Consider the following 21,185-nt stretch of genomic DNA (forward strand, 5'->3'; position numbering starts at 1 on the left):
AAGAAAATAAACAAAGGCAAAGAGAATGGAACATAAGTGACTGGGTGTGGATGTGCTCATCTTAGCTGGGACATGAGACGGTGATGGGAAGGGACGTGGTAACCTGCACCAGCTTCTCCTGCCGTCACAGCATCATCTTCTACCTGCAGTCCTGAAATGTCAACTGAAGTCTAGAAACAAAAGCGTCCAAAGCAGCTTCCAGGGAGCACGTCTAAAATGATTTGGTAAGTGATGCTATTCCTAAGTTTGAAGAAGATCTGGCTTAAGATGAAGCTGTCTTTAGTGAGTAATCACCATTCTGACCATGCAATTAAATGCATCTATAATGGGTCACTTCTGGTTTTAACCTATGGCCACATTCAGTATGAACTTTATGGATGTATTTTCACCTACCTATGATGCAGAGATTTTTCTAAACCCTGATGGAATGTCCTAATTACATCAGGCTCTCAGATAATTGAGCAGAAGTGATGCACGTAATCAACCTTCTGTAGAGTCTCCTAGATGAGTCTGTTGGCAGCTGGCTCTGAGTGGACCCCAGTTGCCCTGGAAGTGTCCGTGAGGCTCCAGTTGCGTGACAAATGAGAGGTCCCACTAGATCCCCACTATAGCAATCTCCCCTCCAGCTGTGTGCACTTCAACCATACTGACCATTTGGACTGATTTCTCGCTCCTGAATTGTATCAACTAAATCAACTAAGATTCTTACAGGGAAGTCTTTTCTAAAGACAGTTTTTATTTTTTCATCTTTCCTTATTCTAACAAAATTCCCATCATAGCTCTGGTCCTTCCATGGGAGGGGATGGGTGGAACCAGGAATGGCAGTCCTAAATGCTTAGGAAATTATATATATATTTTCTTTCGTGAGTATCTCTCCTTTTCTGACAGTTTTCATACCCATCAAATACTAATGTAACAAATTCCAGGAAACTATTATGAATGGGTGGCTTAGTTTAAACCAATCCACTAAACAAGATCTAAAGATACACAAGCACAAGTACACATGCTGGAATATACATATATACACTCCTACACATGCACACACACATAAATTCTTATGTATATATGTGTCCATTTATGTGCTTACACATTCAAGCATGACCTTCTTGAAGCATTACTTTGTTCAATAAGTAATCAATATTTAATAAGCACAAAGTGCTATTCTTGGTCTCTTGAAAAAATGATGAAAAAAATATATTTCCTAACTTTTAGGTACTATTATAATAATAGGGAGAAATTAGGTATGTTCACAAGAATAAACAGTATAACACAAGCACATAAGATTTTAAAAACCCCTTGATTTAACAGAGAATTATTATTTATTTCACCTAATGATTCTTCCCTTATCAGATATCGTCAACTCTAATTTATTTTAATGCAGAATTTTAAATGAATTCTAATTTTAAGTGAATTTTAAGATAAAATTATATTTGATCCTAAATACATTTTTAGTAATTCAACTATTTGAGAAAGTGATGATCACATGTGTAGAGAGTTTAATATTATTTATTGTAATAGGATATGAATATGTTACCAGTGAATTGATAGAACAGTAGATAATGTTTTCACTTCTTCCTTCTGAGGGTATGTTAACTATGTAAGTAACATATTCCCTTTTGAAATTCAAGTTACAAAATGTTGAACCATATCCATAGCCATTATTCTGTCTAAATAAGAAACTATGCATTGAAAGTATTTTATGATCAGTTGTGGAAATATTCATAGTGGCTGTTTCTCACTCCAAGAAAAGTTAACGGCATTCTGACAAGTCTGCAGAGGCTGGAACCTTGGGTAGCAGCAATGAGGATGAAATGCCCATTTTCAATGAAATTCTAGCTTATTTCTGCCAGTTTTACAAAAAAATAAAAAATAAAAGTGCATAACTTCCTTTGGTCTCCATTCTAGAAGGTGGGATGAATTGCATGGTTTTAAAAAGCCTTAAGTTGCAACTCTGTGGAGTCCTTCAGAGTAAGCAGACCTGGTAAAACTGGTGACTGGTTATCTGGGCAGGAGTTGGAGCAGCTGAAGCCCTGTTACGACTTGCTTCATTACCTTGGGTTTTCTTCTTTTAACGTCTCCTTGGAAACTTTTACAGTACATCCATCAAAATAAAAACAGTAATTGAAGAGACCACATGCTGGATGGAAATAGTGATGAGGGCCATCTCATCACAGAAACTGTAAGTAAGAAATATGTGCTCCTTCTTTCTGCATTGCTTCCCCCAGCACCTAATTTAACCCAGTAATTTCTCAGTAAATGAAAGCAGCAAATGACGGTGAACAAAGGCAGACAGAAAGATCTAAGTTCAAATCCCAGCACTGCCACTTCCTTGTGGAGAAGGGAATAGTAATGCCTGCCTCAAAAAATTGTTGAAAGGGTTAAATGAATCTTTGTTTCTTTCTCTCTTTTATGCACACACACAAACACATTTGAAGCATGTAAGCGCAGAGAAAAAACATTGAAATGTTCATTAATAACTCACAGCTTGGCATGTTTTTCTGTTTTGCAAGAGATGCATCGCTGGATGGTTGACTGATTAACTCCATAGATTCCAAGCCATGTAAAAGTTCCTCCCACTGAGATTGTCCAAAAAGTGTGCCTCCTGAGAGGATCTACATCAAAGCTGTGAGGCAGAGAGAAGTGAGTGAACAAATACATTCCTTTGATGCCCAAATATTATTTTAGGTGATGAGGTCATATGGCTAAATCTTTATAAAACAAGAAAAAGTAGCATTGGACATACTCAAATATATTTAGTCGAGATCCATTGGCTGATTGCTCTAATACATTGTGTAATCCACCAGCATCGGCTGATCCTTGAATGAGAACTGTTAAGAAGCCCACAGTCATGACAACCATCTGAAATGCGTCAGTCCACACCACTGCTTTTAGTCCTCCCTGAAATGAAAAGAATGGATGTGAGTTCTTAAAAATGAAGCCTCAACTCTTCCATTTCTGCACAGCCTCTCTGCTAATGCATCTTTCTTTCTCCCTTTTCTCCCTTTCTTCCCCCTTCTCTCCCTCCCTCCCTCCCTCTTTCTCAATCTCTCTCTCTCTCCTTCCCTCCCTTCCTTATTTCCTCCCTCCCTCCCTCCATCCCTCTCTCTTTCTCTCTCTCTCCCTCTTTCTTTCTCTATTTCCTTCTTTCTTTCTTTCTTTCTTTCTTTCCTTCTTTCTTTCCTTCTTTCTTTCCTTCCTTCCTTCCTTCTTTCTTTCCTTCTTTCTTTCTTTCTTTCTTTCTTTCTTTCTTTCTTTCTTTCTTTCTTTCTTTCTTTCTTCCTTCCTTCCTTCCTTCCTCCCTTTCTTTCTTTCTTTCTTTCTTTCTTTCTTTCTTTCTTTCTTTCTTTCTTTCTTTCTTTCTTTCTTTCATCACTGAGCACATTTTGTGTGCCAGGTTTATTGAGGATGATCATCTGGGTCTTGCTTGTACAATTTGAGATTTTATTTTTTGTAAATTTAGTGCAGTGAATAAATTTGGGGTAACTGAGATGGTAGGCTACTGAAAAAAAAGAAAAGAACTAGGAAGGAATGATAGATTCCAGACACTCATGGAGAAAGTTGTTTTAAGAGCTAGAGGATGGTCAAATAATGAGGCGAGTAAACCAGAGTGTCAGGAGGGTGAATCTAACAGTAGACCTCAGGAGACGGTGATTCAGCAATAGGTTAGAGCAGTGGTTATCAAACCTGGATCCTTTTTAGAGTCACTTGGGGAATTTGGAAACAAACAAAAAAACCCAATGACTGAGCCCCATCCCCAGGAATTCTGAATAAATTGAGGTCTGGGCTGGGACCCAGTTCTACGTGTTTTTACAGCTCCCCAGGTGATTCCAATGTACAATTCTAGTTGGGAATATGTGGGCAAGAAGAAAGGAGGAAAGAAAGAGGCTGCTGGAGAATCTCTTAGGAACATGGCAAAGGTGCCATGAGCAAATTAGGAAAGATTAAATGAAGTGATATATTTTAAAAGTACTTTGAAAATGAATAAGCACTATGTGAATGAAAGGATGTGGTATTTTTAACGTTGAAAAATAGAATTACCCCCAGTTACTCCCCCAGAGTGTCAAGAACTTCTGTGAAAAGATGACAGGCTTCATCTTTATCTTGAGAAGAAAGAAGACACTGGATTTGTCTCATCATTTCTCATGTAGTTAAAGTTAAAATGCAATTTAAAAATAGACATAAAAGTCCCTTCCACATGCATTGTGTTTCTATATTCTGTTCTATTTCCAATTTGAGAAATATGCAATCTCACTTCCACCTTCCAAGAGTGGTATTTTGATTTTCTTTAAAGACAGTAAGACTTCTAAACCCAAATCACAATATCATATTTTAGTGATATGAAGACCAAATATCAAAGACCTCAGTTTTCAGAGGCTACTTGGCATGGTTTATATGCATAAACCTGAACTTGAGCTAGACCTGGGGCAAGAGAACAAACCACTTCATCACCGCTTTAACAAATGTGCTTCAAAAGGCAGATTAATGTAGCTATAAGCTACCATGAAAACTTCTCTGATTCTATGACTCCTTCATACAGCAAGAGACACACACGCCCACACACCACTCATCTACAATCCTGACTGTGCCTTGAGTGTCACTTAGGTATTTTAATCAGTCTGTTGTTTTGGTTCTACTGTTTACCTCCCTAGATTGCAAACTCTTGGATGGCAGGAATCACTTTTTTCTTTTTTTTTAAATCTCTTCCACTGGTTATCTTAGCTAGGCTACACATCCACAGGATTAACAGAGTAAAGAAACTGCTCTATGAGCAAAAGTGTTAGATAAATGAGCCACCAGTTTGGTGAGACATTGAAGCTTGTGTTCCGGCAAGAGGTAGGAGGTGGAACAAAGGTGTGGTGAGAAGAGGTTAGATGGGTGGATTGACTCACAGACTGAAAGATTTCCAACACTAGGTTAAGAAGTTTACACTTTATCCTGTGAACAATGGGAAGCAAGGAGAGAATTAGGTCAGTCAAGTGGCGTGAAGAGATGGATGTTTTAAGAAGATTAAGTTAACAGAGGCATGCAGGGTGGAGGGAAACACTGAAATCAATTAAGAGGTAGTACATTTAGTTTATTTTTATATATTGTGATTATTAAAGTATCCAGACTTGTTTCTGACATCTTTTTGGTTTCTATTTGTTCTACTTTTTCTGTATTTTTTTCTTCTCTTTCTTAAATCAATTGCAGTTTTATTTTTGCTTTGTTTTAATTCCCTTTTTCTACTCTGATTGTTTTATTTAAATGAGTCTGCTTGAAATTTTGCCATGAATTTTTCATTTAGAGTCTAAATTTTTAAAATGTCTTAATCCCCAGCAATTCGAGGATTAAAAAAATCTTTAAGGGGCTTCCCTGGTGGCGCAGTGGTTGAGAGTCCGCCTGCCGATGCAGGGACACGGGTTGGAGCCCCGGTCGGGGAAGATCCCACATGCCACGGAGCGGCTGGGCCCGTGAGCCATGGCCGCTGAGCCTGCGCGTCTGGAGCCTGTGCTCCGCAACGGGAGAGGCCACAACAGTGAGAGGCCCGCATACCGCAAAAAAAAACCCCACAAAAATCTTTAAGTCTAATTACTCTCTTCCTGATTTACATGCTATTGATGTCCAAATGAAAGTTATTCTTTTTCTTAATCTCAAAATTACATATAATAGTAATCATTATTATTATATTTATAATATTATAAACTATATTATTAGATACTATATAAATTATACCATACTATAAAATTATTGTTGTTTTCATTAAGCAACGGAAATTGTTTGACTAGACTTACTAAAGGTTTACTATTTTATTTTCTTATCATTACTTCTTCCATCAAAAACTGGATAATTTTCCTTCTTCCCACAGTATTTCCTCTAGGTTTTTCTCAGGGGAAGATATGTTAGAGGTAATTTCTCTCAGTTCTTGACAGTCAGTTTCTGAAAGATAGTTTTGCTAAATACACAATTATAACTGACAATTGTTTTCCTTCAGTGCTTTGAAGACATTATTCCATTGTTTCTGGCTTCCATTACTGTTGCTAAGCAATGCATCTATTTATCCTCCTATGGGAAGTTACTTCAGAGTCACTAATCTTTCACATATGGCCAGACATGTAAGGAATAGGAGACTATTTTAAATTTAGGTAGGAGGAGTATGTCTGGAATAGAATTATGGTAGTGAGAATGGAATGGAAAAAAAATAAGATAAAACTGTAGTGCAAAGAAATGGTGGGATTTGCAAGTATGAAAATAGAGATAAGAGCATTTTTAAATTGTATGTTATCATGATATATGTTAAAAGAGTAAGTGATATGCACACAAGGCCAAAATACATGGATGGTGCTATATGATAATATATCAATTACTTTATTTTTCTCTGTAAAGGAGGAAGGAGAATCCAGCTATCTGGGGACCATTGCCATATTCTTAACTGGTTACTTAAAGCCTCCATATATGGTACCAATGACTCAGAAGAATAAAGATTTCTATTGCAGGGCATGGCAAATAATAGGTGCTCAATGAACGTTCGTTGAACTAAACCGATTGTAACAATTATATAAATATAATTGCCAATACCACCCAGGTTCCTTGGTTAAAACTGACCATGTGTAAGACCAAATGTTAAATGTAATCCAAACTTATCCATCTATAAGAGAAAAAAACAAGTTGTGGAATCTCAATTTTACAAAACACCAGCCATCCTTGATCGTTCATTCATGCATTTTGTATTCCTCAACCAATAGACAGTGAAATATAAATGCTACCTATGTTTTATAATCACTGTTAATGAGCACATTTTTTTTTCTCAGTAGTTGTATATGGTCACCTACCCTCCGAACACGGAGATATTTCTGTCATTAAATCTTCTCTTAGCCATGGCTTTCTCAAATGAGCCCAGAGCCCAAATTCTATTAATGGCTGGTACTGAAAAGAATTTTAAACAAAACAATGACACCTTCCTCTGGAAACTGTGATAGATAAGCCAGCATATTTCTATTTAATTGTGGAATAGCAATTTCTGCTATACTTAGATGCCCCGTTGTTGGAAATTAGCCCTTATCCCATATTAGGAGAGAGTGCTAAATACTTTTTCACAGCCAGATACATACCAGGGTACAGTAGAATGTGCAAACAATTCCTGTTGCAAACACAGAGCCCCAGAGATCAAACCCAGTCACTATGAAAGGAGAAAAAAATATTGAAAGAAGTTTCTCTAAGGAAAGTAAAAGAACAAACTTTATGAGGAAAAAGTCACAATATTTTTGTCTGTGTTCTTTGTGCGCAAATGGAAATCAAATTAGAGTTGTCTCATTAAATTTTCTCACCTCTGATAAAGATTATTTTATTACATTATTATACCTCAACCCAGCCCATAATTTTCATGTAATGCTAAAAGCCAAATTATTTCTCTTAATATTCTAGAGCTTCCAATCTCTGCACCAATTGTTTGTTTGTTTGTTTTTCTTAACAAAGTTAGTCTGAGTACTTTGAAACCACCTAAACGTTGACCATGAATAAATATTTCTCATTATAATCACATAGCACAATTAAATTGAATACTGAGGACTTCTAATATTACAGGTATTATTATGAAATTTCTTTCACTTTTGTTTCTTCTTTCCTTTTTTTCCCTGGGATTCTATTCTTTCAAAGGGCTCAGGTATAAATCTTAAAATAATTACTACAAGCACATTTTACTCATGTATTCAGAGTATCAACTTCATGAGATTGCTGAGAAAGGACATATATTATAGATGACCTTATTTAGTGGTTGTGTATGTACCATACAAAATTGTCAAACTTACTGTTACCAAAGGAGAAAGGGAAGGAGTAGGGATAAGTTAGTAGTATGAGATTACTGAAACACACTACTATACATATCTCACACCGGTCAGAATGGCCATCATGAAAAAATCTACAAAAATAAATGCTGGAGAAGGTGTGGAGAAAGGGGAACCCTCTTGCACTGTTGGTGGGAATGTAAATTAATACAACCACTATGGAGAACAGTATGGAGGTTCCTTAAAAAACTAAAAATAGAATTACCATATGACCCAGCAATCCCGCTACTGGGCATATATCCTGAGAAAACCATAATTCAAACAGACACATGCACCCCAATGTTCATTGCAGCACTATTTACAGTAGCCAGGTCATGGAAGCAACCTAAATGCCTATAGACAGATGAATGGTTAAAGAAGATGTGGTACACATACACAATGGAATATTACTCAGCCATAAAAAGGAATGAAATTGGGTCATTTTAGAGACGTGGATGGACCTAGAGACTGTCATACAGAGTGAAGTAAGTCAGAAAGAGAAAAACAAATATTGTCGGTTAACGCATATATTTGGAATCTAGAAGAAAAGTACAGATGAACGGTTTGCAAGGCAGAAATAGAGACACAGATGTAGAGAACAAACATATGGATACCAAGGGGGGAGAATGGGGGTGGGGGTGGCAGTGGTGGGATGAATTGGGAGATTGGGATTGACATGTATATACTAATATGTATAAAATAGATTACTAATAAGAACCTGCTGTATAAAAAATAAATAAATAAAATTAAAAAAAAAAGACACAAGTATCCCAGTGTTCATTGCACTATTTACAGTAATCAGGACATGAAAACAACCTGAATATCCAACGACAGACAAATGGATAAAGAAGATGTGGTACATATACACACTGGAATACTACTCAGCCATAAAAAAGAATGAAATTGGGTCATTTGTAGAGATGTGGATGGACCTAGAGACTGTCATACAGAGTGAAGTAAGTCAGAAAGAGAAAAACAAATATTGTATATTAACACATATATGTGGAATCTAGAAAAATGGTACAGATGAACCTATTTGCAAGGCAGGAATAGAGACGCAGATGTAGAGAACAGACATGTGAACATGGGGGGTGGGGAAGGGGAGGGTGGAATGAATTGGGAGATTAGGATTGACATATGTACACTACCATGTGTAGAATAGGCAGCTGGTGGGAACCTGCTGTATAGCACAGGGAGATCAGCTCAGTGCTCTGTGATGACCTAGATGGGTGGGATTGGGGGGGAGGGTGGGAGGGAGGTCCAACAGGGAGGGGATATATGTATACTTATAGCTGATTCACTTCATTGTACAGCAGAAACTAACACAATATTGTAAAGCAGCTATACTCCAATAGAAAAAAAAAGATAAACAACAAAGATTTACTGTATAGCACGAGGAACTATATTCAATATCTTGTAATAACTTATAATGGAAAATAATTTGCACAAAAAATATATACAACTGAATAACTTTGATGTACAATCTAAAAAAACATACTTTAAATCAACCATACTTCAAAAAAAATTGCCGTAACTTCAGTGATTAGAAAACAAGCAATAATCACATTGGGTGTTTGGAACCATGTGGATAAAATCAAGTAACTAGTTATTTGCATTGTTTTCAGCGTTCAGTTTATAGAGCTTTATGTTGTGACAACTACAGTAATTCAAGCACCCTAACCACAGGAATGTCTCCTCAACAAGATGTTGTGTGTATATTTCTCAAGGTGACAAGGCATGTATAAAAATGGTGGACAGTGCAAGAGAGTGTCGCTAGCTCACCTTGATTGAGGGCCAGAGCAGGAGCATACACCACCACTCCTGTGTAGAGAATCTGGTGGAGAGACAAGAAGCAGGTGAACAGTGAGAAAAGTGACACTGAAAGTAAGTCTGCCTAAAAAATTCCTTATGACCTTAGAGCTACATTTCCTTAAACTTCTTCATCAAACACTTCAATCCCAGGCACTCTTGTTTTGAAATCCTTGGCTACTGTAACTAATTTGCAGAAGGGATAATAAGCATGCGATGGAAGAAGAGTGTTGGACTTTTAAGATGGCTGCATATTTTGAGATTTTATGGCTAGATCTGGTATATTTCTGAAGGATATGAAAATAGGGTTCAAGTTAAGTTTTTGATTCACCCTTCCACTACCCCATCATACACATATCACCATGACACAAACACATTTTAGCAATTTGAAACATAAATTTTAGAGTGGAGATGGAAATAATCCGTGATTAGAGCACCATGCAGGGAAAACTACCAACATGGGTGATCTTCATAGTGGGTATATCTTCAAGCTCCCAGACCTGCAGCCACTACACTGATGGAAGTGGATGGAGTCCCATTTAATTTTAAATGAAATTTCACCATTTAGAGATCCATGTGGGGTTTTAAAAGGCAAATATCTATGGACAGGTCAAGGAGCAGTTTCTTGTTCTTAAATCCTTCAGTCAGTGAGTGGGAGTTTTGATTAAGAAAAGAGAAGGGAGTTAGCTTCTAGCAGAAAGTTCTTGGTGAGTCACGGGAAATGCATTGAGGGTGTCCCACAGGCAAGTGTGGGGCAGAAAAAGGGCACCCTAGAACCCAGGAGAGGAGTCCAAAAGGGGAATGTGGGAATATTGGTTTGAGAGTATAGTCTTAAACAGATTTTCAGCAAAACGGGTATTTCTGGTTCAACATAGTTTACTAGTAAAAAAACAAAACAAAACAGAATTAGTTACCAGATCATTTCATATCAAAAGCAACTTGAACAGGTTAAATAAGAGTTCAAAATAAATTTAAGAAAAAGCTTTTTTTCCCTTGGTGGTTTATTATATATATATTTGTTTGTCATTATTTGTACAGATATATGGGGTCTATGAAATGTGGAAATACCTTGGTACAATCATTTGTCTTGCAAGTGCTATCTAGAAGAAAGTAGTTTCTTTTAAGTGTTGAATGTTTCTTTTAATTGTGTTAATTGCCCCCTGAAATAAACAAACCCATACTTGTCACTCCCCAATCCACCTCTGCAGCAACTCTTACCCCTTACCGTCTGCAAAATGTAGATGGCTGTGGCTGCATAGCGAACTGGCTTGTTGAATCGTAGCTGTAAGTACTGGAAAGAACAGAGAGAAGGACGTGCAAAGAATCAGCAACTTTTATATAAGCGCTGCTAAGAAGGTTTTCTGTTTTCTTGGTATTTCTCTGAGTTTAGTGCTTAGTTTATAACATGATTTTACGCTATCTGTACTTGGGAGAAAAGGAAACAAATTTGGATTATTTAAAGTCAAAGATATAGTAAAACTCAATTTTTGCTCAAGCTTCCCTTGATGGTCAGAGAAGATAAATGTTTTTTATTTTTAAATTGTTATTGCTTCAATAAAAACCAGATTTTCTGGCTCATTATCCAGGGCTCTTCCTAGTGGATATGTCAAAGCCATTATTTCCTTTTATATCCCCACAGTCCCCAGATTCAGCTCAGGCCTTCCTTTCCTCTTTCCCAGATCAATGCAGTAGCCCCCTAACTGACCTCTCTAATTCCAAGCCTTGCCCACTCATTCCACCAACCACACACCTGCTGCACTGATTCTCCTAAAGCAGAGCTCTGGTCATGTCATGCTTTTCCTCAAACTTTCCAGTGACTCTCTATCACTGACAAAACAAAATGCACATCCCAGGCTTGACATTCTAAACTCTCTACTGTCTGGTCCACACCCTTCTTGTTAGCTCACATCACTAACCCTCACATGATTTATTCTCCACGTAAAATCATTATGTATAATTCAACCAGCATGCTTTGTACTCTGCAGATTTGTCCTTTGTGTAGGCAGACTTTCAGTGTGAGAGAGCCTCCCTCTCTCCAAATTCACCAATTCTTAGAGAATGGACTTGAGGATATGGGGAGGGAAGGATAAGCTGTGACAAAGTGAGAGAGTGGCATGGACATTTATACACTACCAAACGTAAAATAGATAGCTAGTGGGAAGCAGCCACATAGCACAGGGAGATCAGCTCGGTGCTTTGTGACCACCTAGAGGGGTGGGATAGGGAGGGTGGGAGGGAGGCAGATGCAAGAGGGAAGAGATATGGGAACATATGTATATGTATAACTGATTCACTTTGTTATAAAGCAGAAACTAACACACCATTGTAAAGCAATTATACTCCAATAAAGATGTAAAAAAACAAACAAAAAAAAAAGGATAGCCCAATTGCCATTCCTGTTCCTACTCATACTTTCTCCTCTGAGCATTTAGGGCAACTAATATTAAACTTCTTTCATATGATAAAACACTTGATCACCTGCTGCCTTGTATTTTAGTGTTGGATTCGCGTAGCTTACTGTATTTGTTTCGTATGGCTACTGTAACAAAATATCACAAATTGGGTGGCTTAACGCAACAGAACTGTGTTCTCTTACAGTTCTGCTGGAAGCCAGGAGTTCAAAATCAATTTCACTGGGCCAAAATCAAAGTGTTGGCAGGGCTCTGCTCCCTCTGGAGGTCTTAGGGAAGAATTTGTTTCTTTGGGGTTTTTGGTGGCTGCAGGCAGTCCTTTAGCTTTTAGCTTTATCACTCTAATCTCTGCCTCTTTGGTCACACTGCCTTTTCTTCTGTCTGTCAAATCTCCTTCTGCCTCCCTCATATAAATGTGCTTGTACTTAAGGCCTACCTGGTTTAACCAGGATAATCTCTCCATCTCAAGATCCTTAATTTATTCAACTTTACAGAGATCTCTTTTTCTAAACCATATAAGGTAACAGTCACAGGTTCCTGGGATTAGAACATTTATTATGATTTTTAGAGGGAGGGGGATGCATTTTTCAGCCTACCACACTTACTTTCCCTGGTACATGTAAACAGGGTCTTATTTTATTCATTTTATCTTCGTCTTTCATGTATTCATTCATTTAACAAATATTTATTACTTTCCCTCTATATGGCATTCTGCTATACAATGATAGCAAATATTATATAGTTCATGTCACAAAGGATTTTACAGATTAGAGGAGACCATTAACAAATTTATACTAAAGTAAAGTTACAGTGATGGTATGTACTAAAAAGCTACAGGGAGGTGTGAACACACTAAACAGATGGATCTGATTTACTGTTGGAGGTCAAGAAAGGTATTCCTGAACAAATATTCTAGAAGGCACTAGTATTTGTCTTCCAGTGTATGATAAACATGTACTGAATGAACAAAATGAATGTTAAAAGTAGCAAATGACTTGAGGACTTAATATCCTGGTGGTAGTTCTTGGTAGTAATTTCTAATTGGTAGCAGTTCTTTCTTATCTAATTTAAGAAAAATCATTTTGATTAACCCAGAAGTTTACTGATGTGTCCTTTTCCTAGAAATAATACATAAGTAAGTGTTGATTGATGGCTTAAGGTGGAACCTTCTTTGAAACCCTAGAAAAAACTCCTCTTGACAGAATTGTGACTCAGTTTCACACTAATCCACATCTCCCAATTTACTGCTCAACCCTTCCCCCAAGGGAAGAACCACCTTATTTTCAGACCATCTTTATTCAGACAACACATTCAGTACACTGTGAGTCAGGTAATAATCAAGTGGATGTGTAACTGAGGGCACCAGGTATGAGGAAAATATTTTTAAAGAAGTAAGGAAGTCACTGAGAGAGAAACTGAAAGTCTCAGGTATCATAGGATAAAAAACAGTGAAAAACTTTTAAGCTGAAGACAACATGGGTTCAAATCACATGTCCTTGGAAGGATTAGTTTATTGCACTAAATGATGGCCACCTCTTTCTAAAATTGGCATTTGTAGGATCTAATGGTATAGTGTACGATAACATCAAGTGCAGGGACGGGAATATAGTGGGATCTTAGTGACTAGTAGTCACTGTGGGTGTGACCCCTGGAGCTTATTGGCATTCTCTGTCCCAGTACATGTTGATAGCATCTAACTGCACCGTGATTTTCTGCTTGAGGGCTTTATCTCACCCCTTGCACAGGGCAGACTAGAAGTGCTTGGGGGTGTTATCATTGTCTTTCAGCCAATGACAAAAGGAAGTTGGACCAAAAAATCCCAGTTATTTTCATTTCAAGGAGACCAACCCTGACATGTGATCTGTATTGTCCCCCAGAAATCCCCAGTGAGCTAGAACCTCAGTTGCTCACAATAACAACCTGCTCAAAAACATAACTTTATTGGCTTCCTTTTTTTCCATGTCTTACTTGCCACTTGCCTACCAATGCTTAATAAAATCATTTCCCCCCAAAATGACTTGCATTAAACTCCTTGTCTCAGAATTTGCCTCTGGGGGAACGCAACTTAAGATCGTGATATTTCTACCAAATATGATTCAAGTGGAGACTGCAAAATTGCTTGTAATGAGCTGTGTCTTCTGGTTGACAGGGATTCTTTTCCCATCACATTGAAGAACCCAGGATAGCCTACTAGAGGATGAAACCAAGTGTAGTATGCTACAAGCTGTCCCATCTGAGTTCCCCTAGACCAACGAGCCACTAACCAACCCACTAGCTGATGGCAGTTACAGAGATGGCCCAAAGTAAGACCAGAAGAACCTTACTGTCTTACTAGACTCTCTTGAGCTCAGGTCAGGTTACTGATCCACAAAATTGTGAGCAGGTAAAATTGTTGGTTTAAGAAATTTGTTTTGGGATGGTATGTTACACAGCAATAGATAACTGATATAAAATGTGGTATCAGAAGTGGAGAAATGTAACAAAACCCAAACTATGTGATATTGGCTTTGGGACTGTTTGGCATATGAAGTCTAGGAAAGCAAAGGGGAAATTGTTCCTGAAAAATGGAAAGGTAGTGAGAAAACTGCTATAGGAATCAGCAAAAGTCAATGGTTTTAACATTTCAGTTTAGTTCCTCTAAATTCAGTCAATTCAGTCAAACTAGAGAGACAGTATTAAGAAAAATATATATGAAAAAAAAAGAACTAGATCAGAAGTAAGACACCTTGAATTCTAGTTTGAGCTTTGCCACTATCTCACTCTGTTATCTAAGCCTCTGGTTTCTCATCCATGAAATAAGAGACTATTCAAACTGCATAATTCTCCATCTGAAAGATTGTATTCACTCACTCACGTATCCAATGGTCACCCTGGATCGGTGTATAGTTTTAACTACAGTCAAAAGTAAAAATGGAAGTTCAGCAGAAAATTTGCATGCTTTGTGCTTGCTTTTAAAAATAGCACAGGTAACATTTACCATCATGTTTGACTATTTTCAAAACCCCAAACCTGATATAGCCACACTATTTTCCATCTCAGGAAATAAGTCCACTTTTCATGTTGGTTCAAGTATCATGGAGCCATCCTTGACTCCTCTTTCTGTCTCACTCCCCACATGCAATTCATAAAAGAATCCTGGCACCTCCTCCCCACCCTTTCAAAATTTCACTTGCATTATCCCCTCTGTCTCCACGCTAATACCATCATTCTTGCCTAGATTACAGCAATAGCTTCCTAACTAGACCCCCTGCTTCAGCAGTAAAAACCTTATAATTAGCCTCAACATACAGCTAGAGTAATATTCTTGAAATACAAATCACATTACAGCACTCTCCTGCCCAAACAGTGCAATGACCCATCCCACTGAGAGTAAACATCAATCCTTATAATGACTTGAAAAGGCCTCACAACATTGGTTTAGACCATATCACACCCTAAATATCCATTTACAACAAATATTTTGTCACTTTATTTACTGTACTGAAATAATACTCAATAATGATATCTTATACCTACACACCTAATTTCTCAAATTTTAAATATAATTACTAAAATGCCACAAATGTAATTTAAAGGAGAACTAAAAGGAAAGCAATTTACAGAAAAAAAAAGTGTATAATCTATGCTTAGAAAACACTATGGAAGAAGTAGTAGCCTGGGCATTATAATGAAAAAGTCTGGATTAGAGAGAAGTAAGTAGTTCAGAAACTATTTAGCTTAAGAAGTCCAAGAAAAATGAGAAAGCAGGTAGACATCAGCTCACAGGTAGTGTTAAGGGTAAATAATAGCATGCTAGATCTATTAGTGTTTGATAAGACAAAGAAGAAAATAACTCTAAGTGAAGTGGAGACAACATGATGAGACCAATTATAAACTGTCCAAGTGGAGATAATGAAAATGTATGATATTGCAAATGAGTTGAGTCTAATTTATAACTTGAGGGTGAAAACAGTTCCTTATGCTTTGACACGGGAGAGGATAGTGACAAAGTAGCACAGATGACATAGATTAGTCTTGAAATCCCCCTGCATATCAAAGCATTTAAATAAGTTGGCTATTGCCAATCCCAAAACTCAATGGCTTAAAAACCAAGGACTTAATATTTCTCACAATTATTAGGATTGGCTGGGTGATTCCTCTACTTGATTCTCTTGAATCAAGGGCTGCCATGGGGCTGCAATCAATGGGAAGTTCAGCTGGGGGAGAAAATCCAAGATGGCATCACTCACATGTCTGGTGATTGGTGTTGGCTGCCGGCCAGTGTGCTTCTGTTCTTCTCTACTTGTTCACTCATCCTCCAGAAGCTAAAACAACTAGACCCACTTTCTGACATAGCTATATCAGGACAACATTCCAAGAAGGCAAAGGCAGAAGCTATAATTACGCCTCATGAGACTTAAGCTCCCAATTCACACATCACTTCTGCCACATGCTATTGGTCAAAGCAAGTCACAAGCAAGTCACCATCCCAGATTCAAGAGGTCGGGAGATAGACTCTACCCTTTCAGTTTTAACTACTTCAAAAGATCCTGGTAAGAATATCTATGGCTAGGTAACAGAAGATGGATGATGAACAAATAAACATAAATTCAAGTTTCTATACAGAGATTGGTAGAAATTTGGGGACTGTAACAACAACAAGAACAATAACGATAAATAATATAAAACTCTTCCATGGCATTTACAACTTGCCAGGCTCTGTTAAAAGTATTTGCATATAATAACTCATTTACTCCTCACAGACATTCTTTAAGATAGGTAGTTTTATTATTCTTATTTTACATATGTGAAAATCAGGTACAGAGAGGGTAAGTCATTTTCCCAAAGTCATACAGCTAGTTAAGCAGCAGAGCTAGTATTCAAAGCCAAGTAGCCTGAGTTTAAAGTTCATACTTTTAACCCCTTTTAATGCCACACTGCTAATTCTTATAAAGAAAGAGGCAGTCCCAAAATATGTACTTTACACAATCTGAATTTCTTCTTATTAGGGTACTACAATTTAAAAAATATGTAAAGGGCAAAGGTAAATGGTAAATTAAATTCAATGAAATGCTTATATGTCCTCTATCTGTACTGTCTCAAATCTCCTCAGTTATATATTTGCAATTGGTTTAATGTAGTAACTGAACTGTTTTACTAAAACTATACAATCCACTGTACAACCTTGACTAAGTCATTTATCTGTATCTCCGTTTTCTTAGCTGAAAAGTGACACTACACAATGTTCTTTGTGCTTTGCAGAATACTGATGTTAATAATAATACAAGTAATAATATCAGCTTTCCTTCATTGAGAATCTCCTACAAGTTAGACAGTATATTAGATGTCTACCTACATGTTCTCATTTAATCATTGAAGTAGCCTGGCGGGCTTGACTTTGTTATTTCTGTTCTACAGATGGAAAGTGTAGGTGTCTGTAGATGTCTTTGGATACAAGTGTATCTGTATCCAAAGCTTAAGCTTTCCCCAATAACACTGCAATATTTTTTCCCATGATGTATAATTGCCCTGAAAATAAGTGAGTGTTTTTCAACTATCATGTGTTATCATCAAGACAATGTGTATCACTAGAGAAAAAAGCAAGAATAACAAAACATGTTCAAGTGGAGAGGAAACAGCAACTACCTCCCAAAGTGAAGATGAAGGAAGTAGTTGTCTTACCTCATATGTGCTGGTGATGCCAGATCTGTAGAACACAGGGAGAAAGAGCTCTGATGTGAAGAGGATCACAAATGCGTACGCAATGAAGAAGATGATGAAGGATGCCCCAAAGCGGTAGACCTCAGCCGGGGTCCCCAGGACAGTGACAGCGGACATGAAGCTGGCTGTCAGAGACAATGCCACGGGGCCAAAGGTCATTTGCCGTCCCCCAACCAGAAACTCCCTTGAAGTTGCCTTTTTTCTCTCCCTAATGGCAAAGAACACCCCAATTCCAGAGGAAATGACAAAGAGGGCTGCAAAGACGACATAATCCCAAACTTCAAAGTTCTTCACCTCCATGCTGGGAAGTATGGCACCAGAGAGTCGCTCTCAACCTGGTCTCAGGGAGAAGTTCTTTCCAAAAGCAAAACTCAGTAGAGTAGATGCTTTTCCAGGAGAGGAGATTGTGGTTGTGTGAAGAGAATGATGACCAGAGGCACTGTGTAGCACTTCGGAAACCAAGTTGTACTCAGGGAAGATCTCAAAAGTTGACGACAAAGAGGGATCTGGTAGTGGTACCAACAGATGAGAACTTGAAATCTGACCCTGGCCTGGAGCTGTCTTTTCCTCTGCTAAAGCATATGCCACAGAGAAGGAATTCAGATGTGTTCCAAAATTAATAACCACTGGGGGTGGAATGAACTTGCCAGATAACATGCTCTTTAATCTCCTAGATTTTTTTAAACTTAAGGTTGAACATTACTGGGAACCATAGAAGTGATACAAGTTCACCACCTCAGCATTTTTAATGAGTGAAACAGAATCTGTTAAATGCCAACATAACTATCACCTGTATCTTCCATCCGAGTAAGGGAGGGTGAAGGTGTGTCCCTGAAACTCCATGAGACAGTGGGTGTGGGGGAAAAGGAGTAAAGAACGAGGGATCAGGAGACCTTTGCTCAAGTTGGTGCAAACCTAAGTGAGCTGTGATATTGCTGAGGAAATATTTAACCCCTCGGAGCTTCATCTGGAACATGGAATAATAACACCTCAGAGGGTTATGATGAGTCTTTAAGTGTCTCTGACTTTCTGACCCTCTTTTTTCTGATCAATAATTAGCTATTATGTGTGCTTATAGTGAAGCACCCTGGAACATAATAGAGTTGACTCTCTTTTGACTCTAGGCTTCAGAAAATAAATTTACCAATAATTAATAAATCTTTTGTAGTCCTCAGTTTTATCTTTTCTGTCTCTCCTTCATTTAGACCCATTCACAACTCCTGTACAAAGAGGTTAAGTTTTAGTTAAGACCAGGACAAATGAGAGAAAGAAGGTAAGAATCCAGTTATAGATTCTTTTTCTTATGTGCCTTAAAATTATTTTTATTTTTCCTCTTTTTTTATTTTTTTAATGTTACATTGGAGTATAGTCGATTAACAATGTTGTTGTGTTAGTTTCAGGTGTACAGCAAAGTGATTCAGTTATACATATACATATACATGTAGATATTCTTTTTCAAATTCCTTTCCCATTAAGGTTATTACAGAATACTGAGCAGAATTCCCTGTGCTACACAGTAGGTCCTTGTTGGTTATCTATGTAAAATATAGCAGTGTGTACATGTCAATCCCACAGTCCCTATCTATCCCTCCCCCCAGCCTTCCCCACTGGTAACCATAAGTTCATTCTCTAAGTCTATGAGTCTGTTTCTCTTTTGTACAGCAAAGGAAACCATAAACAAGACCAAAAGACAACCCTCAGAATGGGAGAAAATATTTGCAAATGATGCAACTGACAAGGGATTAGTCTCCAAAATTTACAAACAGCTCATGAGCTCAATATCAAAAAAACAAATAACCCAATCAAAAAAATGGACAGAAGACCTAAATAGACATTTCTCCAAAGAAGACATACAGATGGCCCAGAGGCACATAGATGCTCAACATCACTAATTATTAGAGAAATGCAAATCAAAACTACAATGAGATATCACCTCACAACAGTTAGAATGGGCATCATCAAAAAAATCTACAAACGATAAATGCTAGAGAGGGTGTGGAGACAAGGGAACCTTCCGACACTGTTTGTGGGAATGTAAGTTGGTACAGCCACTATGGAGAGCAGTATGGAAGTTCCTTAAGAAACTAAAAATAGAACTACCATATGATCTAGCAATCCCACTCCTGGGCATATATCTGCAGAAAAACATGGTTTGAAAGGATACACACACCTCAATGTTCATTGCAGCGCTGTTTACAATAGCCAAGACATGGAGGCAACATAAATGTCCATTGACAGGTGAATGCATAAAGAAGATGCAGTACATATATGCGATGGAATATTACTTAGCCATTAAAAAGAATGAAATCATGCCATTTGCAGCTATATGGATGGACCTGGAGATTATCATACTAAGTGAAGTAAGTCAGACAGAGAAAGACAAATATATATGATATCACTTACATGTGGAATTTTAAAAAATGATACAAATGAACTTATTTACAAAACAGTTATGGATTCTTGATTCTGCTCCTATTAGACTCTGCTTATTGTTCTAAAGTACCCCCAGCAAACCTCTGGAGGACAATTTCTCTACATCATTCATGCTTCTCCTGCCTTCTCAAAGGTCTTCCCCAACACCATCCCTACAAAACCAGTATGTTCCACAAGATCTAGTTCATGTATACCTTGCTCTGTGGAGCCTTCCCTGACTCACATCTCCTGCTGCTCTCTCCCCCAACTCCTGTAGGAAACAGGCTCCCTTGGTACTCACTTTTTACTCTGAGAATATCCTCACCTATTTTAAAGAATCTCTATGTGTATGTCTGTATGAGCAAGTCAGCAGTTGTAGATGACCAACTCATTGAAGGCAGAGGCACAAGGCCTGGTCCAGAGTGCCCAGTACGTAGTTATTATGTACCTATACATAGTTAGCTATTGTAGAAAGTAAGGAATTCATCCAAAAAACAAAAGAAGAAAACAAAAATTATCCATAATGTCCAAGGCCAGAAATATCTCCTATCAAACAGAGGAAACTTTAATTTTGTTTTTGACATCTGAGTAACTGAATGAATCTTTGATTATTTGTTTAGTCTGGGTACTGTCTGCACTCCCTACTTTGATCCATGGATTTGAATTTGACCACACAAAGCTTTGATGGCTGAAATATGCTTTTAGTTGCAAAGAAATGTGCAAAAACTCTGCCAGGAGTTGTCTTGTCCTGTTGTTTAAATTCCTCCTCCAAGTTTACACAGTTGATATAATCAGGGTTAATGGGAAAAATAGGTCTTTAATATTTTGTCTTAACCTTGGCTTTTACTAATTTGTACTGTGGGGTATTCTAATTATATAACAGATTTTTATTTGTTAACAGTCTCAGCAGAAAATCAGAGCTCCAGCTTTCAGAAGCTTAACTATTTTATGCTTTAATATTAACATCAATTAAGTGTTAATGTTCAATCCACAAGGTATGTGGACAACTTGTACAAGTCTGGTGAATATTAATTCAAAACACTATTATTACATC

At 37.6% G+C, this 21,185-nt stretch overlaps 1 protein-coding gene across 1 annotated transcript in view; it reads right to left on the reverse strand.

Annotated features, from left to right (window-relative positions):
- The window catches only part of SLC5A12 (solute carrier family 5 member 12), a gene marked incomplete at both ends in the record, with an annotated part of 41,865 nt that extends 23,846 nt beyond the window's left edge, over positions 1 to 18,019 (reverse strand). Inside the window, 6 exons of the mRNA XM_082661262.1 lie at positions 2,483 to 2,623; positions 2,744 to 2,898; positions 7,089 to 7,156; positions 9,582 to 9,633; positions 10,834 to 10,899; positions 17,681 to 18,019. Coding sequence (XP_082517388.1) covers positions 2,483 to 2,623; positions 2,744 to 2,898; positions 7,089 to 7,156; positions 9,582 to 9,633; positions 10,834 to 10,899; positions 17,681 to 18,019 — 821 coding nt within the window. The remainder of the gene's footprint in view (positions 1 to 2,482; positions 2,624 to 2,743; positions 2,899 to 7,088; positions 7,157 to 9,581; positions 9,634 to 10,833; positions 10,900 to 17,680) is intronic.
- Positions 18,020 to 21,185: the final 3,166 nt, after the last annotated feature.

This window comes from Grampus griseus (assembly GCF_964374135.1).
Source record: "Grampus griseus genome assembly, chromosome: 8".
Lineage (NCBI taxonomy): Eukaryota > Metazoa > Chordata > Mammalia > Artiodactyla > Delphinidae > Grampus > Grampus griseus.